Source organism: Trichomycterus rosablanca, chromosome 16, assembly GCF_030014385.1.
Source record: "Trichomycterus rosablanca isolate fTriRos1 chromosome 16, fTriRos1.hap1, whole genome shotgun sequence".
NCBI lineage: Eukaryota > Metazoa > Chordata > Actinopteri > Siluriformes > Trichomycteridae > Trichomycterus > Trichomycterus rosablanca.
This window is the reverse complement of record NC_086003.1, coordinates 26,923,360-26,949,128: the sequence shown is the minus strand read 5'-3', so window position 1 is coordinate 26,949,128 and position 25,769 is coordinate 26,923,360. Positions and strand designations below refer to the sequence as shown.

Below are 25,769 nucleotides of genomic sequence, written 5' to 3'. Positions count from 1 at the left end.
ACTAACACACCAGCACCCAAATAATACCTACTCTGTGGGGGTCCTGACCATTGAAGAACAGCATGAAAGGGGGCTAACAAAGCATGCAGAGAAACAGATGGACTACAGTCAGTAATTGTAGAACTACAAAGTGCTTCTATATGGTAAGTGGAGCTGATAAAATGAGCAGTGAGTGTAGAAACGAGGTGGTTTTAATGTCATGGCTGATCGGTGTATATATAAAATAGTACAGTAGAGGTCAGGCAGGTCAGGTGCTTGAATCATCAGCGTTTGTGTGGGGGCGGGACTTGAGACACCGTTGTGTTAGAACATGAACGTGATTGGCTAAACTTTGCAGACGTAACCCAGAGCCGTAGATAGAGTTGCGACACTCCTTGATCTCGCCGCCACGCGGTCACGTGGTTCATGTAACCCTCCGATAGTTCCAAACAAACCCGGCGCTGTCATGTTCTCATATGGGACAGGCAGCAGTAAATGAAATATTAAACGGCAAATAATAAACATTTGTACAATTTCTGGGTATTTTCAACTGCGTTTACATTTACTGCATCTGCTTTAATGTCAATTTGGTATATAAAGTGGAAGCTTGATGTTTATAATGACTTGTTAATAGGTCGTTCTTGTTAACACACAGTACATTATATTAGCATACATTACATAATGCGATATCATTAAGTAGTAGAGACAATATACAGTACAGAGATTAAAGTTTTTTTATGTTTTGTTTTTTACATAAACTAATCTCCCTTCACTTTCCTGAGGATTCATAATAATAATCATTTTGGCTAAACACTCATGTCACTAAACCATGTGGCTGGATTCATAAGGTTTACCTGCACTGAAGGAACAGATTGATAAACACACTACCGTACCTTTAAGGTACATGAAAAAGCATTCATTCATCTCTTATTTCATGAGTGATTAATAATTGATTCCTACATGTAATACATTAATGAATTCATTATGAATATGCACTAGTTCATTTTGTCTAATGTAAGTGGTGGACAAGGTACACAAACCATGCAGTTGAGTTAAAGTAGAGATATCCAAGGTAACATATTACTCCAGTAAAAGTAGTAGTAAAAGTAAAAATACTCTTTACCTCCACTAAAGTACTAAACTAAATTTACCTTCAAATGTACTGAAGTATGAAAGTAAAAGTATAATGATTTATTGTGGTTCTAATATTTTATTATCATTTCTGTAACAAGACTCTTGATTAATCAACTCATTTTAGGTGAAAAGACTCGTGTGTCATTAATTAAGCTAAACTGAATAAGCTAAATTCAGTTATACCTATTAATTAAGATAAACATGTAACATTTAGTGCTGAGCAAATGCTAAACAATAACAGTATTAAGTATATTAATGACATTAAATTCATAATTGTTTTAAAACAAAGCAACATACAGCTAAAAATGCTTGATAAGTATTGGAAATGAATGGGGCTCTATGGGTTGTTTGGAACTATACAGAGCTCCACAACCCGGAAGCTGCGCAGAAAAAATGTCCCGCCCCCTTTCCAACGGTTCCCTATGAGAGTGTCGCCACTCTGTTCTCTCTACCGCTCTGGCCTCTAGCAGCTCGAAGCAGCCAATCACGGCGCAGTGACGCAGGTCTGGTATAAAAGCTTTCGAATGACGCATGCAGCCGCAGAAGGAGGACGGACATTTTCCGTCGTGTATCAACGGTCGAGCTGAAGTGAAGCGAGAGAACACGGCAGCGTTTCTTCATCTAAAGCGGCTCCGGAGGGAAAGAATAACAAGAATGGCGACGATATAAATGAACTGTGTTGAGATTTTGGTTTGTAAATACGTCTAAAATCAGCTCAAGCGCGCTGCTGGTGGAACAACACCGGGGCCGAAAGATGTCGGCCGAGGCGGCGGCTCGCGAGGACGCGTGTCGGGAGTATCAGTCCTCTCTGGAAGATCTCACCTTTAACAGTAAACCGCACATCAACATGCTGACCATCCTCGCCGAGGAGAACCTGCAGTTCAGCAAGGATATCGTCGCTATTATTGAAGCGCAAATCGCCAAGGTTTTTATGAAAATAGATTTATTTTGTGTTGTTGCGCAGCCGCCATGTTGTGAAGTTAGATAAGAACAACCGCAGCTGCCTCACAGCTTCACTACAGGCAGGTTTAAATAGGAGTGAATGTAAACTAGACCTAAATACGGTATATCAGGAGTTTTATATTAATATTTTATATCTTTTAAACGTGTAAGTTCAGGGTTCGAATCTAAACACGGCCTGTATGTATGTTGTTGCCACTACAGGCCTCATGTCGTCAACTCGGTAGTCATGCGGCCTGATCCAGGAGTCAAACTTTCTTTCGTCCTTGTTCAACACCCAAGTGTACAAAACAGCACAGAAGTCATTTACTCAGAACTAAAATAGTATTTTAGAAGAAATCATTAAATAAAATAATAATTTATTCATAAATATAAATGAGCAAAAGAACCCAGACAAAGTTATATTAAAGTGAGGCTTTATTATAACTTGTTTATCTTAATGTTTGTATTTTGTACTTAACACTACATTTACATTTTCAGCATTTAGCAGCTTCTTTATCCAAAGCCATTTACAGTACAGTCTACAATCTGAGCAATTGAGGGTTATAAGGGCCTTGCCCAAGGGCCCAACAGCAGCAACCTGTTAGTGGTAAGCTTGAACCAGTGACCTTTTGATTACCAGTCCAGTACCCTAACCACTAGGATATGGCTATGACTACTGAGCCATAATACAGTACTTTTGTTAAAGATTGACCTAATTTATACCATTATTAGAACCGGCATACAGTTAATTTTACATACACTTGCAAGGCTAGAAGAAGAAGAACGAGTTTGTCATATTCTTTCTTCGCATATTCCAGCTTGTTTGGAATGTGGGGGTCAGAATGCAGGGTCAGCCATGGTACGGTGCCCCTGGAGCAGAGAGTGTTCGGGGCCTTGCTCAAGGGCCCGACATCGGCACGGTGGGTAGCACCGTCACCTCACAGCAAGAAGGTCCCGGGTTCAGTCCCCAGGTGGAGAGGTCTGGGTCTTTTCTGTGTGGGTTTGCTCCGGGTTCTCCGGTTTCCTCCCACAGTCCCAAGACAGGCAAGTGAGGTGAATCAGAGATACTAAATTGTCCATGACTGTGTTCGATATAACCTTGTGAACTGATGAACCTTGTGTAATGATTAACCACCGTTTCCTGTCGTGAATGTAACCCAAGTGTAAAACATGACGTTAAAATCCTAATAAATAAACAAACAAGGTTCAAACAGTGGCTCCATGGCGGAGCTGGAATTCGAACTCTCAACCTTTTAGTTGATAGCCCAAAGCCCTACCCACTATTTATAGGTTTAAAATGTACATACAGTAACTTAAATTTTAAACTCCATGCTGTAAAGTTTTAGTGTTGGTTTTACATAGTGGCTTTGCTTTATAACTCATTAGTCTTTACATTGGGAACACTTTTGTACATTTACTTTCTGATTATTAGTACACTTACCTTAATAGCTGACCTATCACTGGCTGATTCAGCTTGTGATTTCTTTATCTATCTATAAATAGGACTTTCCTCATTGCAAAGTGAAAGGAACAATGGTCTCCTTGCCATACTTGGAGTCACCAAGCAAACAACAAGTTGTCTAGGTTGTCTGGTGTTACTCGAGAACATCCATAAACAGGTTTGAGTTTAAGTAGAAGCAGTCAGAACATGTGTAGATGTGTAGTGGAGACCTTTGTGGTTGAATGGGCTAAAAATAGGGGCTGGTCGGTCTTGCACGGAAGCTTTTAAGCGTACGGTAATACACAGCTTACTTGATGGGTTTTCGATTCTTGTAGTACATCTGCTCATCCAAATTTTCATTCAACAGGTGGCAGTTTGGGTTTGTTCTGAATTTGGCAAGACATCAGTTTCACATTCACTTCTTACACAGGACATTTAGACTAGCTCGAACTACACGTGTACAGAGAAGTCACCAGCTGTAGCCCAACGAGGAATTATGATCTTAAGTATTATAAGACCTTATAGAATTTTACAACACACGTGTTGCTGTATGTACAGTTTAAACCAACAAACCTGTCCTTTACAAGTATGTGTAAACTCTATAAAATGTATATATTTCTTAATACTTTCCACAAACACTTGATTAGGTTGCACGACTACCGAGTTGACTTGTTGCGTGTATAGAAACGGACGACTGTAGGTCTCCTCAAATAATCCTGATTAGTTTAAATGAATCTGCCTACTTAAAACCAGTAGACATATGTTATGGTGATAAGTTAAATTTGTCATTAGCCTAAATAGGAGCCTGGCCTAATCTCGTAGCCTTCCTACACTCACTTTATTAGCCTTAAATGTAACTGAAGAATCTGGAGTTAATTTTAATCATTAATAAAATTTACAGAGTTTTTGTATCTTATAGGTCTAGTGATTCGTTAATGTTTGTTATAAGTAATGTTCATTATTTTATTAAATATCTGCATTAGATCATACTAAATTAAACCTGAAATGACTTAGTTTGGTTACGTAGTTTGTCAATAAATTAATTCTAACTTTTCCTACTATTTAATTAATAAATTTAGCTTACAGATTGTGTCCCGTTTGGTAGCAATAAAATTATAAAAGCACTCACGATTATGCTCACCATACTCAGAAGTGTTTGATTGTGTCACAGTATCATAAAGCTCTTAAATCCTGAGAGAATTGCCCATTCAAAATAGTTATTTAGCATTTCTTTAGGTAGTTTTAGTTGTACATACACTACCACTACAGAATCTACAGAATTTTTTGCTTAAGTATATAGTTTAATATGCTGAATATGATTCTTATTGAAACAATTTAGACTTAAAAATTAGCCTGTAAATTTTTGTCCTACACCGATCTAGTTACAGTTAAGTTTTGTTATCAGCGCTATGTCTGGTTTTGGTCAAGATTTTTGCGATCATTAGTGATGCAACTACTGTGCTAAACCAATAACTTCTGGATTAGATCATCGTTTTGACCATGCGATAATCCTGATTAGATTTTAAATTATTTCGCACATTAACCAGTGCATTGAGTAGTGCTTATGCGTTTTTGATGATCTTATGCATTTTTTAACTTCTTTTGCAATTGAAAGCTTTTCCTGGCTATATAAATAAAGAGCTCGATCGTTACCAGCGCTGTTAATGTAAATGTTGGCTTTATAGTTCATGGCTAATAAAGCGTATGATGATTTTAGGTTCCACTTTTGATCCGTGAGATAAACAGTTAATCTCTGTTTTGTATTTGCTAACTGATGGTTCATGGCGTGTTTAGATTTCTGAATAATTTTATTGATTTATTTGTTAATAAATGCTATACAAATGTGACAATAAACAATGTGAAATGTGCTTTTGTCTTTCTTTATCAGTGTTATTTTTGTGAGTTTCAGTTGAAGTGATAGTCTAATGACCTTTAGTCTCAGTTCAACATGTGTGCAGTATTTTTTTCATAGTTATCTGAACAAATGGAAGTAAATGTCTTGAGAACTAGTTTTATGTTTTTTGGGGGTAATATTGGAGCCAAAAATCCACCTCGAGTGGACAAAATCTTTTGCTTAAGAGTGCAGTTTTTTTTGCCAAACTTTTGTTTAAAAATATGGTAAAACAAATCAACAACATATTGAAAGGAAATAAGCATTACTGGTTCATCTTTTTATTTTTTATAAAAGACATTAAAGAGTGACACTTCCAACATGTGTTCTTTAAACTGACTTATCACTAAAATGTGGATGTTCGGCTGACTTTTTTTCTGGAAGACCTTCACCATAAGACTTTCAACCCACCTAAGTAGAGAGGAGGAGGATCGGGTCCCCCAACCCTCAAAACTGATAAACAAATGACTGCAAGATGAACGTTCCAGCAACATGTTTTTCCACTTTCAACATATTAAAAAAACATTTTTTGCCAGCTAATTAAAACTGGAACAAAAGCCTTTTGAAGAAAATTGAGTTTTTTCGATGACATCTTTTAAGGATATTTTTTCACATCAACTTTTTCTTTAACACCAAAAGGACTCAAGTTAATATCACATTGTAACTGTACATTTCTGTCTGTGTACTAAACTTCTGAGTTTTCTATCGCTGTAGGCGCCTCCAGCTGAGAAGCTTCCTGTTATGTACTTAGTGGATTCCATAGTGAAGAATGTTGGAAGACAGTACCTTGACGTGTTTACTAAAAACCTTGTCTCTTCCTTTATATGTGTGTTTGAAAAGGTACACAACTGCTTACAATTGCTCATGATGTAGATGGTTAATGTTTCTGTGTGTCACAGTATTAAATTGTGAACTATTTCATTAAACAGTGACTGTTTACATAGTACATAGTTTTAATTTGTCAATTAAATTAACTATTTTATGCCTGTTCACTAAATCTAGCAAATCTAACTTTATCCTACTATTTAAGTAATAAATTTAACTATGTGTAGTGTAAGTCAGGGTTTAGTTATTTGAGTGTTTTTATTGGGTAAAAACAGACTAGATTAATGTACATTTTAACAGTTTTTTCCCCCCATAATACATTGTTTATTTGATTTTTAGTCTATGTAAATAGTCAGCATCTTTCCCTTCCTGCTCTAGGTGGATGAAAACACTAGAAAATGTCTCTACAAATTGCGTTCCACCTGGGACGAAATTTTTCCTTTAAAAAAGCTGTACGCATTGGATTGTCGTGTAAACGGCGTTGATCCTGCTTGGCCCATCAAGCCTTTACCCCCAAGCATCCATGTCAACCCTAAATTCTTAAAGCAGGTACGTTTACAGAACTATGAAAGCAGTGATTGTTAAACTTCCTGCTATTAAATAAAAACTAAATGTTAATTATTTTACTTCTTTGTTTGCTCAGACTGAGGATTTGCCTCCTCGTCCTGCAGCACCTGAGAAGAGTATAGCAGAGGAACAGGTTATAAGGCAGCAGTTGCTTGCTAAGCAAAAGCAGTTGCTAGAGCTTCAGCAAAAGAAAATAGAACTTGAACTCGAACAAACAAAAGCTCAGCTGGTAAGTTTGTGTGTTTTGTGAGTGATTCTCGGTATAGAAACTCGACCTTCCATTCTTATGATGTTGCCTGACTGCATGCATGATCAGAAAGTATTTAGATTTTTTTAATAACTGAAGTCCTGCATAATGTGAATCACATTCAGAACCATTACAAGGTGGGCCACAGACCTCTTTATATTAGTTGTTTTATTATTACATTTGGACAGAACCTGGCCAGAGCTTTTCTTTATAACGTACATGAATCGGTGACTTGACCCTATTTACGTATATGATGCATTTCAAAATACACAATTAAGCCAAGCTAGTTATTGCTTGCAGTTTTCCAGCTCGGTGTAATGACCGATTTCTTGAGGATTTATTGTCCATCATCTTGAAGATGGGACATTGCCATTCCTATAAAACATTACTGTCTGGATGAAATGCAAGCTTGGATTGTAAATGTAGGGTTTTGGAATTGTCTAAGTATTAAATGTCCAAGAGCTCATTAATGTTATTCCTGTTAGTATTTGCAACGATTATTTTGCAGTATGTACCATGTACGTTCAGAGAAATTGTGTTGTACTCTCCCACATCTTCCAAGTTTCCAACAGTATTTCTTTCTCCCCCAACCCAAGGTTGCCAGCACCACCCACCCTCCAGTCAGTGCTCAGGGCAAGTTTGCTCCAGCACCTGCTGTCCAGCCTGTGCCCACACCACCAGCCAAGTCATGGCTTCCATCACAGGCAGAGAAGCCACCAACCAGAGATCCTAGATTAAACCGATCTCCTGCCATGTCTGTGAATACAAAAGAACATGGAAACTACAAGAAGGAGAGCCAAGGCGCGCCTATCGTTGCAACCGATAAGAAAGGACCTCCACCTGCAGAAAGACCAGCTAAGCTCATGAGAATACCAAAAAAAGACAGCTCTTCAACTGAGGAAAAAAATAAACCCAAATCAGTGTCACCTTTAAGCAGAATCAGTCTTCATAAAAGTAAGGATGTTGAACCTGAACACACAGTGCCCTCAGATATTACTAAAAAAGACCCAAGGTTGCGGAAACAGGTGCCAGAGAAGACTGACACGAAAGAGGAAGAGGTCAAAGAAAAGAAAAAGTCATTCGAAAAGAAAGAGAGGGAAGAGTTCAGCAAAAGCTCCGATCAGCAGAAATCCAGCTCCTTCAGAAGCAAATCACTAAATGGATCTTTAAGCAAACACGACAGGTTTGGGAGCTTTCAAAAACCAGACATTAAAATCAGTAAAGCCAATATAAGAAAACGATCTCGGTCAAGGTCCCGCTCCCCACCTGTGCACTCTCCCAAGCGGAAAGATAGACGATCACCAAAGCGCAGAACAAGAAGCATCACTCCGCCTTCTAAACCGGGAAAGGGGAGGCAGTTAAGCAAACACAGTGAGGACCTCGCACCAGCGTCCGGTATAAAAGAGGAGCGAAACGCACCTAAAAAGAGCATTTCTGAACTAAGGCGGTTAAAAAGACCTCTGGAAGAGAGGACGTCCGAGCACAGAGATGCACCTCCACCGAGAGCATCACCAGTAGATCAGAGAAGCACAAAAGATGTCAAGAAATGGAAGAGTGGATGGGAACCGTAAGTAGTTTCATGCTGCTATAGAAACGTTATTGTGCAGTCGGTGTACGTGCAGTATTCAACATGCCGTTTGAACCTTTCGTTTTCAGTACTAAACAACCTGAGCCGGATTTGTCACACAGCAAACCAGGACCACAGCGGCATAAAACATGGAGCAATTATCAGAGACCGCCGACGCCACGCACGCCGAAACAGCACCGGCTAAGTGTCGATGCCAACCTGCAGATTCCAGACGAGCTTAATTCTGCCAGCAAGAGAGATCTTTTACGGAAGGTGTCTAAAAAGTTTATTTTTTTCCATATAATTAAAGCTGTAAGTTGGAAAAAAAACAAGTTGAGACTCATTAGTTGTGGTTATGGTGGTTTTTTTTATGTTAAATAATACGTATGTCCTTGAACGATTGAAATGAGCGGCGAAAAAAGAAATTATATTTTGTCTATATTGTTTTCCGTTTGGTTTTAGCGTTACACTTAACATTGTTCTGACAGGCAAACAAGTACATACACTGATCAGCCATAAAATTAAAACCACCTCGTTTCTACACTCACTGTCCATTTTATCAGCTCCACTTACCATATAGAAGCACTTTGTAGTTCTACAATTACTGACTGTAGTCCAGCTGTTTCTCTGCATGCTTTGTTAGCCCCCTTTCATGCTGTTCTTCAATGGTCAGGACCCCCACAGAGCAGGTATTATTTAGGTGGTGGATCATTCTCAGCACTGCAGTGACAGACATGGTGGTGGTGTGTTAGTGTGTGTTGTGCTGGTATGAGTGGATCAGACACAGCAATGCTGATGGAGTTTTAAAACACGTCACTGTCACTGCTGGACTGAATAGTCCACCAACCAAAAACTTCCATTCCACTCTTATTAGACACTCCTACCTAGTCGGTCCACCTTGTAGATGTAAAGTCGGAGACGATCGCTCATCTATTGCTGCTGTTTGAGTCGGTCATCTTCTAGACCGTCAACAGTGGCCACAGGGTGCTGTTGGCTGGATATTTTTGGTTGGTGGACTATTCTCAGTCCAACAGTGACAATGAGATGTTTAAAAACTCCAGCAGCGCTGCTGTGTCTGATCCACTCATACCAGCACAACACACACTAACACACCACCACCATGTCAGTGTCACTGCAGTGCTGAGAATGATCCACCACCTAAATAATACCTGCTCTGTGGGGGTCCTGACCATTGAAGAACAGCATGAAAGGGGGCTAACAAAGCATGCAGAGAAACAGATGGACTACAGTCAGTAATTGTAGAACTACAAAGTGCTTCTGTATGGTAAGTGGAACTGATAAAATGGACAGTGAGTGTAGAAACAAGGTGGTTTTAATGTTATGGCTGATCGGTGTATGTCAGAAAAGATACACAATTGTCTATTTTATTTATGTGATTATTGCTCGCTGTATTTTTCCTAACAATAGCATTTTTAAATGTTAGATTAACCTAATTCAGCTCATTTGCTTCTGTCTGAAATGAAATTGCAGTCTGAGCTTAAACTAACTGTAATTTGTGCTTGTGACTGATTAGTTTGTCTTAAACCTACTTCGTGTCTGAGTTTGACATGTATTCTGATCCATTTCACATGCTGAGGATGAGTGTAAAGTTAGCTGTAGGTAGTAATGAATTGCCAGTGAACTCATGCGAGGTCTTGTCACGCTCTGTTTTAGGCTAGCCAAAGACTGAGTAATGGAGAGATATCCCAGGATGAATTTCTCTCGTTCGCTCATAAAATCAGGCAACTATTTCAGTATCAGGATGAAAAACAGCATTCCGATTCTTGGGAGGAATCGAACGATGGTACATATATCAGAAAGAAACCTCATGGACAAATGTCTGATGCTGAGCTCTCCTACCATAACCACAAATCTCAGCTGATAAGAACACAGCTGCAGCGTCCAGGTATTGCACTTTTACACATTTATTTTAGTATCATGTATGATTTTGGCATTTACAGTATAATACAGGATATGCAGTCAATTTTTAGTCTGTAAGATTCGGGTCAGGCTATAAAATTTGGGGCAAATATGTTTAAGCCTTTGCTACCTTAAGTTTCAAATAGTATCTAAATGAAAATAGTAGTTTTATGTAGAATAGTTTGACTATGAAAAGCATTGGCACAACTTAGAACCACAAAAAAAAAAAAGTATTACAGTTATATAACAGAAACATTAATGTAGCTCTGGTAGAATCAGTGGAATTAATGTTTTTTTACCAAGTAAACCTATTTAAAAATATAATCCTGTGCAGGAACACTTCTGTGTTACCAGTTTGACCCCTTGAGTTTGAATCATTTTGCACTGTGAATTTGTCACCTTAAAATGTGTTTGCTATTCTGACATAGATACAATAACTGTCCTTAACTTTGCTATTTATGTTTTAATTACCTGATCCAGAAAATCCTATAGTGTAGTTGGATGTTTTTTTTTTTCCCAGGTAAATGTTAAATTAACGTTGGTTCTGAATTCTGTAGGGAAAGGTGGTCTCCAGTTAGTCTTAAGTCTCTTGGCTGTATAAAGTATAAATTAAATTATTAATATTTACTTCATAGATTATGGTGTAATATGCAGTCCTGTGCAAAAATTTAACATAGCTGGTAACGGCAGTTTATTGGGGTGAATAAAAGACAACATGCATTATAGGGAACTAGCATCTGCACCTTTTAATGCACCATTCATGTGTATTCCGAATGAAGTCTTTTTGCAATATATTTCATTTAGCAAATGAACAAATATGGTGCACAACAATGTGCAGAAAACATTGTGTATTAGTCGCATCACACACGTTTCCTGTAGAGAGAATTTTACCGAGGACAGATAGATACTATATTGATTATAAGGAAATTAAAGATGAAATGTCCAAACGTTTGTAAAAAATCTTTTGCATAAAGACTTATTTTTTATTTTTTTACCCCTTTTTCTCCCCTTTTTAGCGCATCCAATTGTTCAATTAGCATCGTGCTTCCTCTCTGTCTATGCCGAACCCTGCCCTGACAGAGGTGATCGAAGCTAACCCATATCCCCTCCGAAACACGAGCAGCAGCCAGATGCATCTTTGCCACCCACACATTGACGAGTTTGGCGCCAGCTAGCGTTGCATGCGGAGAGACACACCCTAAGGGCACCCTCTCCCATCTCTGTGTAAGCGCCTCCAATCAGCCGGCAGAGAACGCAATCTCATTCTGACAGAGAGAGACCCACATCCGGTTCTTTGTCCCACCCCCCACATGAGCAACCGGCCAATCGTTGCTCATATAGCCACTCGGCTTCGAACCGGTAAAGCAAGGCTGGATTCGATACCACGTACTCAGAATCCAGCCCTGGTTGCAGCACGTTTCTTTTTACCGCTGCGCCACCTGAGCGGCTTGCATAAAGACTTTTTTAAATGATTTTGATCTGTGCCACTAAAATCATTTGAGTTTTACCCAAGTATCTGCTTACTGAACATTTATTGACAAAGTGCACAAAATTATAACATAAAACGACAAAGACTTGCAATACCAAACACAATACAAAAATACAGGACTGATAATGCACATCTAGAACTAAACACAGAAAGGACACTAGACAAAGAACATGAATAAATAACTTGTACAGAATGACCAATGTGTAAACATGGCGTTAAACAACAAACACACACACACACATCTGCTTACTAATTTGTAAAAAAGTTTTTTTTTTTACTCTTAGTTCACCACATTTCACCTCTGAGGGAGAACATGCAACACCACCGACCTCAACAAGACCAGGATCACTTCGGTGAGACTTCAGATGGACACAGGAGAGGCACAGACGTCCATAAATTATTCCCAATGCCTGATGATCCTAGAAGACTTGATAAAGCCACTTCTCGAATGGGACCACCTTTTAGAAATTCCTCTAGTCCAGTTAACTGTGACCGAAACTCTCCACATATGGACGTGGATCAACCTGACGAAGGTGACATCAGTCCCAGGTTTGAAAGTCCGAACAGCGTTCACTCCGGTACAGGTCCAGATCACGATGAGCCGGCAAGTTTGGACACTGTGCAGCATGAAATCATTTCTGGACCTGGCCGAGGTAAACGAGACCTCACTGACTCTCCTGGGCATACACCACCTCACTCTTCTGAAGAGCCTGGCATTCAGATGAGCATGCAAAAGCATGATCGAACAAACATGGCACCACAGTTTGATGGTAACATGAGATCTCATGGTCCACATGAAGGTCCACATGAAGGACCACAGGACCACATAGGGCAGCCAAGAATCGATGGTCTGTCAGTACCTCCTCAAGGCAGATTTGAGAGTCCTGTTGGACATGGACACCCTAGGTATGACGAACCTGGTTGGTTTGATGGCCGTGGACCACAAAGGTTTGAAAGATCTCCACTATTAAAGAACCCGGTTAGGTTTGAAAATCAGCCCATGCCACATGGCCCACTAAGGTACAGCGAGCCTCGTGGTGGCGGAAGATTTGATGGGCCAGCATCAGGACATTTTGATGGTCCAGTGGGACATCAAGGCCCTCAGAGGTTTGACTGCCCAGGACCAATGCGCTTCAATAATCCAGCATCTCAAAATAGATTTGACAGCCCCGCAAGGTTCGATGATCCCCACATGGCACCAGTCCTAAATAATCCTGCAGGATTTGAAGGCCCAATGCTGTACCCCACTGGTATGGCAAACTATGATGGCCCCATGAGACTTGAAGGACCGGGCGGTCAGGGCCAGGGCATGATTCGTTTTGACAACCCAGCACAACCAGGACCCATGAGATTCGAAGCACAACCTCCTGGCATACCAAGATTTGACTCTCCGAGATACTGTGGACCTCAGAACATTCAAAACTCATTCAGACCACAAGGGCAGATGTTGATCGATCACCCACAGGGTCAAGGAGCAATGATAAACCAAGGTGTTCCACCAAGCGGCTTTAACATGAACCCATCTAACGCATTCGATAATCAACCGCAACAGTTCCACATGCAACAAAACGTCCCACAGGCACCAAACTTCAATATGTCGGATCCTGCAGGGTTTCAGAATTCTTACAGGCCTGTTCAGTTTCCTGGGGCTCCTGCAGCCAACCCTGCTCCCCCTGTACGTACCGAATTTTATAGCTTCAGCTTTTTATTTTCTTCCTTTTGTTAAATAAATAATGTGTGATGCCTAATATGTTTCCTGCTGTGTTCTCAGATGGGTGTTATGAATGCTCCAGTTCAAAATTTTATTCCATCGAACCCTGGAACTTTCAATCCACCAAGTAAGATTTTTTTTTTTTTTTTTAGATGTTTTTGAGTTTTGTGTTTACACTCTTGAGTGTTTATAACATCATGATTCCACAGACGACACTAATGAGATTTGTTTATCAGGTACCCAGTTTATTCAGCCTGAGAGTCATCTGGGCCAGATGGATGTGAATGACCTGATGGCTAAGCTCATAGGCAGTGGGATCATTAAACCAACACAATCAGACTCAGGCTATGGTGAGTATTTCATGTTTGAAATACTGCATATTCAAGATTTAATATAATTGCACAGTGAAAGGTGTTTATAACTTTCTGAGCATCACAGACAAGTCCAACTATGAATAAGCTATGATTAACTGATTGTATACACTACAGCAAAAGATAGACAAGTCCTACAGTGGGTAGCACTGTCGCCTCACAGCAAGAAGGTCCCGGGTTCTTTTCTGTGTGGTTTGCATGTTCTGCCCGTGTCTGTGTGGGGTTCCTCCGGGTGCTCCGGTTTCCTCCCACAGTCCAAAGACGTGCAAGTGAGGTGAATTGGAGACACTAAATTGTCCATGACTGTTTGATATAACCTTGTGAACTGATGAATCTTGTGTAATGAGTAACTACAGTTCCTGTCATGAATGTAACCGAGGAGTGTAAAACATGACGTTAAAATCCTAATAAACAAACAATTATCCAAAAAAGACTTATATTTGCTGACGAAACACCATGCCAGCAATTATGGGTTAAGTAAAGTCTTTGCTCAGGGTCTGAACAGTGGTAACTCGGTGATAATGAGGATTGAATCGGCAACTTTCTGATCGCTAGGGCAGTACATTAACTGTGGAACTCCCATTCTAATTAATTATCTGGGCTATGTAAACAATCATGTTATTGTTTACAATTTGTGAAAGACAGGAAAGCAAATATTCAGTCCTTACTGTGTTGTTTTAGCTTTGAAAAGTCTCAGTTAACCTGGTAGCTGGTGGTTAGACTTAATGCATTGTTAATGGAGGAAAAAATACTAAAATTTACTTCCGTTATTAATGTGCAGTCACTAATCAGCCTCGTCAGGAATAGTCATTCATGTCGAGACGTGTGAATACAAGAAACGCCTGTTATACCTCTTTTGTTTTGATCTCAGAGTCCACAGTGGGAACACAGTCTCAGAGTCAACCAGAAGATGAGCCAGATGAGGAGGAAGAACAAGCCGAAGACGAAAACCTTCCTGATATGACCAGCTTCTTATATGACATGAAACAGTGTGTTGATCTATTCAGAAATCTGTTTGTTTATTAAATTGACATTTCTGTATAGTGTCGAGTTAGTCATACAGAATTTAACCGTTTCTGACTTCTGTTTTGCCTAACAGGAGACATGAAAGTGTCATCGTTAAACTGTACACTGGAATCCAGTGTTACTCGTGCGGGATGCGCTTCACTGCCTCTCAGACTGATATTTATGCCGATCACTTGGATTGGCACTATAGGCAAAACCGCTCTGAGAAAGACATCAGCAGGAAAGTAACACACAGACGCTGGTACTACAGTCTGACGGTAAGCTTCATGTACAGGTTCAAGTTATTATGGAGTCAGTTTTTTCCCCAGTTTTCTTAAGACTTTGGGTTAACGACTGATTTTTTTTTTAGGACTGGATTGAATTTGAAGAAATTGCTGACCTTGAGGAGAGAGCAAAGAGCCACTTCTTTGAAAAGGTTCACGAGGAAGTAGTTCAGAAAACTCAGGAAGCAGCCAAGGAGAAAGAGTTCCAGAGTGTTAAAGCAGCTCCAGATGTTGTAAAGGAAGTAAGTGTGTTCAGACCTTGGGCACGGATTGAACTAAGGATGCATGAATACATTATTATGTTTTAGTTAGTCAGATCTCTTTAAATAACCAGTTTGACCACCAGTTACTTTAGACAGGCATCATCACTCTAGATAAAAATGCCCCTACATCAAATTAATAAATTCCAAACCACTGCTCCATACTTACGGCAGAGGCTCGAGCAATACAACTAGCCATGGACCACATTCAAGATAACAAGCAGCTCAACTATTTAATCTGCACAGATTCAAATGCCTGTTTACAAGATTTAGCATGGCATAGTTCCACACACCCAATAACAGCAATAATAACCGCTGATAAAGCTCAATACCCCAAGAAACGATGGGAGCAATGTATAATACACAAGATGGACACACCAAACTGACCTATACACACCTGCTTAAAGGAGACCAGGCCCCTACTTGCCCCCTCTGTAAATTAAGAACTTCTGTCAAACATCCTCTACTCATGCCAACAAATGAACACAATCAGAACACGATTCTACAGTACAAAGAAAATGCTTAAATTCTTGGAATCACTTGCAATTACGCCATATAAGTTAGACCCTCACAGTCACACAAACACTCTTAACCACCATACGTACATAGAGGGGAATATATACTGTATATAAGACCCACTACCTTGACGTTTACATAGTCTATTAGTTAGCCATGATGATAGCCATTGTAGCTGGCAAGGCGTTAAGAATTAAACAAACAAAAACATCAAATTGATTAAATGCAGAGACATTACTAGTTTTAAATGATCAGTGCTACCTTTGTTTTTTTAACAGTATTTACATTTTATCACAACACAACACGTATCATTACACACATTCTTTTGCTTTGTGTCTGGCTTTAGTTTTGTGAGATTTGCCAGGAGCAGTTTGAGCAGTATTGGGAGGACAACGAGGAGGAGTGGCACCTGAAAAACGCCATCCGAGTCGATGGAAATGTAAGTGCATGTTTTAAGAAGACTTTAATTAGCAGACACTTGGGATTGTAATAAAGGGTGTGAGACTGACTCTTCTCTTACTTCTTTCAGACGTATCACCCGTCGTGTTATGAAGACTACAAAAATGTAAGTGTGGAAGAATAACACTGCATGTTAGGATGTTTAATCTTGATAATCCTGGAATTTTAAATACCCAAGGTGTGCCACAAGCTTATGTGCTTCTTATGTATCTGCCAAGTTGCACTTCTGCCTAGATGCACGTCCATGTGCCTCCAGACTGGTTTTTTTATTTACATCATTGATCGCTTTCCTACTCCCATCCACCAAAATGAAAGTAGACTAATTAAAGTGAAGAAATAAAAACACAAAGATTTGTGAAGCTGCAGAACATCTCACTTTTTATTTCATCACTGTTCTAGATGAATAGGATTTTGAAAATCTTATATTGTTATAATAAAGTCTTCAGGAACCTTTCTAGGAGATTTAAATTCATTGGTTTGCATGAACCACACACTAGAAAACACTGGTTTAATTATTTAATTATATAAAAATTATGTAAGGGTTAATAATCTAAAGAATTAATTATTTAAATGCCCTAATAATCCAAGTGCAAAAGTGTTTAATTCCCAGCTTTTAAACACTACAGTTTTTTTCCCCATCCTCCCTTTAAATGCAAGTTTGGTGTGACAAAGAAACAGACAAGACCAGGCTTTCAGTTAACTGACAGTTTAGATTATTGGTATTTACCCAACAATGCAACATTCACCCAATAACGCGTGCAACGTGTTAACAGGACACTTCTCTACAATTTAGGTTTTTATTTGTGCACATCTTGACGTTGGCAGACACCAAGTCAATGGTCTGTGCACCTAGACAAATGTCAATATGCAGATGCCGAAGTATAATTCAGCAGAATAATTCATTTGTTGGAAAATGGGTTCTCTTCTTGTGCCCTAAATTCAAACATACTTACTCCCTTTTCTCCTTCTTTTTCAAACACTAACACTACAGACCTCTTCCTTTGTGGACGCCACACCTTCACCCAATAAGATGCTCACAGAGAACCCTTTAAATGCTTTTATAAAACAAGAAAGAGAGGGTGAGGACTCGTGCTCCAGTATTAAAGAAGAGCCAGCTGAGGAAGCCACCGGTGCTGTAACGGTAAAACAGGAGGTTCAGGATGATACAGAAGGAGAATTGAAACCTAGTGCAATCCCATTTTAAACGCTGCTGCTTTAATCACCTGCCGCGGTTACTTTAGCTGAGCTTTGAGTTTTCTAAGAGAAACTATTTTTCTTACCCAGGACGGCTCTGAGGCGGGGTCCTCAGCTATACGTTAAATACATTTTTGTATTTGTAATTGCCTGTAAGTTTCAGGCGTCTCTTGCTGTGTAAATATAAATCGAAATGTACTTTAATAAGAGATGTTGGGGGAAAATGTGTGTGATTTAATTTATAAATAAAGAAAAATATTTTTTGGTATTGCTTGTGTTATATTGATCTAAAGTTTTGGGTTTATATCCTCCAAAAAAATGTTCTGTTCTTCGATGAGACGTTTGTACAGATTTAAGGAATGGACAGAAACGACTAACTGGCTGCAGGTGGCACGTCGGATTTTCTATTACGTCCAGTTACTTTGAAGCATTTACTAGGAATAAAAAAATACCTGCTTAACCTAGATGTGTGAATGTCAGACCAGCTGAGTTTACTAATGATTTGGTTCTGATTAATGTTTAGTTTAAAAAAAGGACATTTTTGCGAAGGTTAAAATGACAGGTTTGTTTAAAGTTTTGAATTTTCAATAAAGTGAATCCTAAAAAAAAAAGTCTTTGTGTGTAAAGTGATTAGTGTGTGCTTTTTGATTGTTTAAATTTGTGGGTTGCAGCATTTAACCATAAATAAAGATTTGTTGTGATGGATTCATGTCTTTTTGTTGTTTTTTATTACTACATTTGTTTGTTAATTCTTAAATCTGTCAGCCCCACAAAAAAAAGACAAACTATAAAAAGTTTGGTGTGTCACTGTGGGCATGGTCCACGAAACCACGAAAGAAACTCTTACACAAAACACGACAGTTTTAACCTACCAGTCAGCCATAAAATATAAAATGGACTAAAATATAAAAACAAGATCAAATAGAAACTTAATACCTATTTTTTTGCCATTAAATGACCCATATGTGTTAAATATGGCGTTAAAGCCTAAATAAATTGGAAATAGATCCAACTTAATAACATATCTTAAGGGTGGCTCAGTGGGTAGCACTGATGCCTCACAGAAAGAAGGTCCTGGGTTCGATCCTTTCTGTGTGGAGTTTGCATGTTCTCCCCGTGTCTGCATGGGTTTCCTCCCACAGTCCAAAGACGTACAAGTGAGGTGAATTGGAGATACAAAATTGTCCATGACCGTTTGATAATAACCTTGTGAACTGATGAACCTTGTGTAATGAGTAACTACCGTTCCTGTCATGAATGTAAGGCCAGTACTTTAACTACCTACCACTGCCCAACAAGTCATCTTGCTCTAACTCTGCCCAGTCCCAGCTGTTATGATAAAATTAGAAGCTGGAATCTGAAATGTTACATTGATTTGATCGACTGTATTTTCTGCTCTATTATTTCCTGCTCCATTATTAAGCTTTAAAGCCCGATTTAGGGGTTGTGGACCATAAAATATAAACTGACCAATGTTTTGCATCAAATACATGGTTTAGATAATTGATTGTGGTTGTTAAGCAGGGCTGGGATGTTCTGTAGAATGAATGGCATGTTTATTAATGGCATCAAGAAAAGGTCCTTTTACAGACATAAGATTGGTTTAATATTTTAATCATGTACAGGTTATAAAAAGTAAGTACAGAAGAACTTTGTACAATGCAAGAGTACATAACATGAATAAACAAAACAAACAAACCAAAAAAAAATAATGAGACATTTCTTTTACTTCCATAACCGATAGAAACCAAGAGCAATGGCCAAACAGGAGAAGACGCAGGCTGGGGAAAAACAAATGAATAGTAGTTATTAAAGGTATTTGTATGCGAGTACCTTTATTATCATAAATACAGGAGTTAAGATCAGCACAGTCAGTCCATATTATAAATGTATTAACATTTCCTGTATTTGCTCAGTATATAGAACATAACCATCAGTCTGAGCAGCTGAGAGTAAAAACCACTTCTAATTATACTTGATCTTACCATTTATTTCAAATGTTAATTAAGCAGACATAACTTAATAAATAAAATACAAGACTACCTGACTATAGATGGGGCCAAAATTGTATACATAGTTCAACCAAAAAAAGCTATAGAAAGTTATTTTGTAGACTAAATGTATACAGACATCAAGAGATGAATATGGAAGTCACTTTTAAACTTCATACTAGGGCTGGGCAGTATGACCAAAAATTTGTATCACCGGATTCTGATGGTTTCACGGTATATCATGGTATGTTTTTTTCTGTACAAAATGACACAACATATGATGGAATCAGTACGTGTGAAACCGTTGCAATAAATACAATTTTATTGTGTATTTAATATTTAAGTATTGTACTCCTAGCTCTCTCTTTAACAAATAAAACTATGTTTGCAAACTCCACTGTACAACTTGACCACAGGTCTGTTGTAGAAAAGTGGACGACTTTAAATCTCTGCGATTCTAGTTCACTTAATCTTTGGTTTAGTGACTGACCTGAAGTATTTTCGCCCCATAAGACAGACCTGGAATCCAGTGTTTTAATTATTGTGTTGTGGATTATGTTGTGAATAATTCTTAGTGAATTAGTGAGGTGAAGAGTATTGTAAATTGTAAATGTTACTACTTGTCTGTGTAAATACTTGTAAATATTGAGTGGGCTGTTTATGTGGGTTCAAAAGAGCCAGGAGGGGGTAAGTGCCATTTTGTTTGTAACCTTTTTCTCCTGGTTTTGTGTTTAGTTTTGGGAGTCAGGGTAGAAGCCTGTTTTTTGTTTCCTTTATTCTATGGTTAGGTTAGGAAGAAGTTTTGGGTTTAAAGTTAGTGTGGGTATTATTTTGGCCTTGCTTACCCCTGGAGAGATAGCTTGTTTTGTCTGTATTTTTGTATCTATTATGAAGCTCAGTTCAGTGTGAAACTGGTGTGTGTAATTTTGGTGCATGAGATACACAGATACCCTAGGCTGGTGTGTAACACTCTGAAGCTTCTTTCTCGACTGTTTATAGAGAAATATTATCTGATCTGCTGCCTACTGAAGCCTACAGCTGTTGTATTAACTGTGCTATGGCAGTATTTGAAAAATCTATACAATATGAGGAATCAAAGACGGTATACCGAATGTACCGTTATACCACCCAGCCCTACTTCATTCTACACACTGCTACCATAATTTCAAATAAGTCCATAGATATTAAAGTGCTATTAAAGTGTATTTCCTTTTTGGCCAGTCTGTATATAAAAATTTACAGTTTTGTGAAATGTTATTGCACCATTTTAAAAGTCCCAAGTTTAATGTCCTGAAATGCAAATACAAATGCTGTGGGGAGAATTAAAAAGAGCAAAAATATACCTAAAAACCCTAGCAGCGTGTTTGATTTAAAGCACTTCTGCAAAGAGAAGTGGGCTTGAATGGTTTCACAATGATGTCTGATAATATTGTGAGTAATCGTAATCGTGATCATGGTTAAAATCTATTATTCATGCAGTATTACTACCATTTTTAGCTTCTACGTACCTGCAAGATATCGTATCGTCTGTAGTTTCAGTGACTCCAGAAGAGTTTTTAGTGAAGCCACTTGGATGTCGATTTTCTTGTTGGTTTCTATTGCGCTGCTTTCAACGTCAGAATTCTACACACAGCAATACATACAAAAGATATTAAATTTTTACTGTTTCTGTTCTATATTTTATTCTGAGAGGATTATAACAGTCTTTAATGATTATTTTAGCCCAACATGTTAATACACATATATTACATGCTGGCTAAATTAGACTTGAAGATCCAGTACAAAACTAAAAAAGTATACTGACTGCACCCTTTTCTCCCAATTTAGTGTAGTCAATTTGTCTCCCACTGCTGGGGGACCCCGATTTTTTACGGGTTGATGAGAGTACATTGCTGCTCACGCCTCCGACGACCCACGCGCAGCCCTTAACGGAACCCTTCTCCACCAATGCACTCTGCACAGGCGCCTCTATCCACCAATCAGGGTCCTCACACAGCGTCTGAAGACCCCGTCCACATAATCCGGTCATCCCTCGCTACAGGCACTGCCAACCATGCCCGCTAGATTCTTGAACGCAGAGTCTTGAACCCAGGAGTTCAGAATCTCGGCGCTGGTGTGCTAGTGGAATATCGACGCTGTGCCACCTGGGCGCCAAAAAGTATACTTTTAACAACACACACGTCTACATTCTGAACTACTGGGCAAACTATTTTAACTGAGTTATAAAACATGAGAATGTACCTTTTTATAGAACTCTGTGTTGACCTCCATTAGCTTTTTCTCTTGCTCTGTGAACTAACAAATAATACTTAAATTATGTCTACAATTGATAATTTTACAATATCAACCTTATAATGTGTCTTTTTTGCTAATAGAATCCTGTATAATCAATACATACCATGTCTGTTACTCTACTTCGCTCGAGATTAATATCCAACTTCGCATCAGCTTTGATTTTTTGACTTTCCTCCTACCAAAGAAACACATGGCGCATTAATGCCCTCCTAAATTCTGACAGCAATACAGCAGTCCAGTATTGATAATACATAAAGTATTTTACTCACAAGCAATCTATTCTTGATCTGTTCCAGTTCAGTTTTCATTTTCTAAACATTTAAAAATGAGAAACAGAAAACAATGAATTTAAGAATTCTGCAACATGATGCTACAACTTTGTAAGACAGTATACACTGACTAGACATAACATTATGACCACTGACAGGTGAATTGAATAACACTGATTATCTCTTCATCACAGCACCTGTTAGTGGGGGGGATATATTAGGCAGCAGGTGAACATTTTATCCTCAAAGTTGATGTTAGAAGCAGGAAAAATGGTTTCCCAAGGGCCCAATTGTGATGGCTAGACGACTAGGTCAGAGCATCTCCAAAACTGCAGCTCTTGTGGGGTGTTCCCGGTCTGCAGTGGTCAGTATCTATCAAAAGTGGTCCAAGGAAGGAACAGTGGTAAACCGGTGACAGGGTCATGGGCGGCCAAGGCTCACTGATGCACGTGTGGAGCGAAGGCTGGCCCGTGTGGTCCAATCCAACAGACGAGCTACTGTAGCTCAGATTGCTGAAGAAGTTAATGCTGGTTCTGATAGAAAGGTGTCAGAATACACAGAGCATCACAGTTGCAGAACTGTTTTGGCAGCAAAAGGGGGACCAACACAATATTAGGAAGGTGGTTATAATGTTATGCCTGATCGGTGTATGTTTTAGCAATTCCAGTCTCATGGTGTCAGGCTTCATGCTAAAACTTGTGAGGCTTGTTGCACAGTGGTGGGTTGGAACAAAGTTGTACCAAGATGACAAAAAATTAGACGTATTTTACAACTTACAGCATTTTCTGATCGCAAGTTGGCGAATTCACTTTTTTCCAGAATAACCATGTCCTTTCTAATGGAGTCCAGATGAGACATGATTTGCTGCAGTGCGATTTCCTGTAACAGAAAGCCGGTCAGTGAAGAGCACTGATAAATAGGGATGTAACGATGCACCACAAGACAGTTAAAAATCGAGCCACATGTGCCACGATTCGAATCGGTTATTCATTTAAGATGAATCGATATTCACTTTAAACAGCAGAGGGCACTGGCGCAATTCACCTCGCCTGGTTGACGGCACTTCACAAAGTTGCCAGGTAGGGGATACTTTCTTTATTTGTATTATTCATTTATTTATATAATGTTGGATTTGTTTTAAATTTTATTTCAGTTTTTTTTACACAATAAGCATTATTTGGCATAGTTTGTACCTACCTCAGAAATAAAAGAGCATTCATTATTTAGATAAATAAAAGATAAGCACAAATACAGTATTTTATTTTTTAAGAAAAATAATAAAAGGAAACTTTGTCATAATCTGTCTTCAATTTCATTTTGTTTAAAAAAAAATCAGGAAAAAATCATATCGTGAACCCAGTATCATGAATCGTATCGCATCGTGGGTAGAGTGTATCTTTACATCCCTACTGATAAATAAATACCTGCATGGCGTGTTCCTGTGATGCACATTTGAATGATTTAATGTTGAACCCTCTAAAATACCTGATGTGCTCCGGTGACCATGTCTCTGTATACAATGTCCATGTTGGATGTTGTCAGAGTCACCAGTGCATTGACAATCAACTCTGCCTGTTTGTTTTCAAATCCTAAATGCAAAAAAATCAACAGGACAAACTGTCACACATGATAAATTAGGAAAGAAGTGATAACGTTTGCTGCACATACCATTAGATTCTAGTTCTTTTACAAGTGCATGGCTATCGAAAGTCAGTTTTCTTTGCTCCAGAGGGGTCAGCTCTACTTTTCGGACGTCATACGTCTTTATAACGCTAGTCGCATGGAACTCTAATGAAAATAAAGAATCATTATTAAGTAATGTTAGTATGCAATGTTGTTTATTAACAAATATGACAGAAAAATGACAGATAAACATACGTCTGATCATCGTTTGTTTCATCTGACTACAAAACCTGTCTATGGTATCAGCAACCAACTTCAGTCAAGCTTAAAACAGCCTTTAAACCCATGACAATGTAATGTGCACTGCAGACACTGTAACCCATGTTCAAACATTCACACTTTCAGCATTTAGCAAACGCCTTTTATTCAAAGCGACTTACAGTACAGTGACGGTATACAGTCTGAGCAATTGAAGGTTAAGGGTCTTGATCAAGGGCCCAACAGCAGCCACCTGGCAGTGGTGTGGCTTCAACTAGTGACATTCTGATTACTAGTCCAGTTTCTTATCCACTAGGCTACAACTTGCTTGTTTGCATACATGTATGCAGCCTCAAACAGCTTCTTTTTACCGACCAGCAGTGGATTCATAGAGAGTCCAAACATGTACAGAGGATAATGCTATGCACACAGTATTCCTTAAGCAGATAGTAGTTGTCACTGTTGCAGGGCCATGATTTCCCACTCACTTCTCACAAGATCTTAATGCATGTCTGTGGGAATTTGTGCCCATTCAGTCGAGAGAACATTTGTTTGGCTGGGCACTGATGTTGGTCAAGAAAGCCTCAGTTGATGTTCCAGTTCATCCCAAAGCTGTTTAGTGGGACTGCAGGCCACTGGAAAACTTAAACTGAGCTTTTGTTCATGTCTTTATAGAGCTTGCTTTGTGCACAGGGGCACAATCATGCTGGCACAGAACAGGGCATTCCCCAAACTGTTGCTGCACAATCGAAAGCATATAATTTCCTTTATAAAGCTGATTTATCACGCCTGTTAGCAACTGTTGTGGCTGAAACACATTAATCCAAAGATTAGAAGGGGTGTCCCAAAACTTTTGTCCATATAGTGTACCAGTTCCTTAAAGTACCATGGTAAGGCAGTAATAACTAACAGTAAAATCTAGTACATTCAGTAAACCTAATACATAAACATGATCCACTTTACCTCGGAATAAAATCGGATGAGGTCGGGCATGTTGTCTGAACTGAACAGTGCAGTTCCTGAGCAGGAATGATCCCCAATGCAACATCATCAAAACAGTCGATTTACTTTCGAATCGTTATGAAACAATCAGCAAATATAACAGGGTGTGCAAACTTTCCAAACTTTAAGATAATATAAAGACCATTAAAGACTGTAAATATTTACAGACTTCTAATATATCTTCTCACAAGACGCATTGGTCACGAATCAGAATTACTTGCATTAGTTCAATGTTACAGCAAGCATTGCTGTGTTGTGATTGTATCCCAATAAGCTACTTTTGTCCTCTACTTATGTGCACTTCAAACTGTTATTAAAAAGTAAGCCTATGCTGCCTATCTAGTGCACTCTTTGTATGCTATTTTGCTATTTGGGACCAACTCAAAAGAGCGTTTATTCGTCATACTTGCGGAACCTGTTTGGTCGTGTCCGAAAGCACACTCACGTACTAGTGCACTACCTAGTTGTTTGCGAATTTGTACTCAATAGTTTTGCTTGATGCAATTTTAGGACTTTATATTGAAGTTAA

The 25,769-nt window shown here is 38.8% G+C and overlaps 2 protein-coding genes across 5 annotated transcripts; one reads left to right on the top strand and one right to left on the bottom strand.

Moving 5' to 3' along the window:
• Positions 1-1,670: 1,670 nt before the first annotated feature.
• On the top strand, positions 1,671-18,070 carry pcf11 (PCF11 cleavage and polyadenylation factor subunit). The gene is made up of 16 exons (XM_063010993.1): positions 1,671-2,038; positions 6,102-6,227; positions 6,591-6,761; positions 6,856-7,008; positions 7,623-8,593; positions 8,683-8,866; positions 10,268-10,499; positions 12,287-13,677; positions 13,774-13,840; positions 13,950-14,063; positions 14,956-15,073; positions 15,184-15,367; positions 15,460-15,615; positions 16,496-16,588; positions 16,679-16,714; positions 17,600-18,070. Exons 1-16 carry the CDS (start codon positions 1,868-1,870, stop codon positions 17,810-17,812), a joined length of 4,380 nt encoding a protein of 1,459 aa, XP_062867063.1. The 5' UTR covers positions 1,671-1,867; the 3' UTR covers positions 17,813-18,070.
• Positions 18,071-19,400: 1,330 nt separating this feature from the next.
• Positions 19,401-25,434, bottom strand: ccdc90b (coiled-coil domain containing 90B). Of its 4 annotated transcripts, XM_063011377.1 has the most exons (10): positions 25,202-25,289; positions 24,421-25,046; positions 24,026-24,145; positions 23,843-23,946; positions 23,135-23,236; positions 22,358-22,399; positions 22,192-22,263; positions 22,035-22,088; positions 21,302-21,416; positions 19,401-19,583 (listed from the first exon to the last, which is right to left on the bottom strand). In XM_063011377.1, exons 4-10 carry the CDS (start codon positions 23,882-23,884, stop codon positions 19,528-19,530), a joined length of 483 nt encoding a protein of 160 aa, XP_062867447.1. In that variant the 5' UTR covers positions 23,885-23,946; positions 24,026-24,145; positions 24,421-25,046; positions 25,202-25,289; the 3' UTR covers positions 19,401-19,527. The 4 variants fall into 4 exon arrangements, with proteins under 4 accessions (XP_062867447.1, XP_062867445.1, XP_062867443.1 ...); XM_063011375.1 differs by lacking the exon at positions 24,421-25,046 and having other exon boundaries at positions 25,202-25,434; XM_063011373.1 differs by lacking the exons at positions 24,421-25,046; positions 25,202-25,289 and having other exon boundaries at positions 24,026-24,398.
• Between the last annotated feature and the right edge of the window lie 335 nt (positions 25,435-25,769).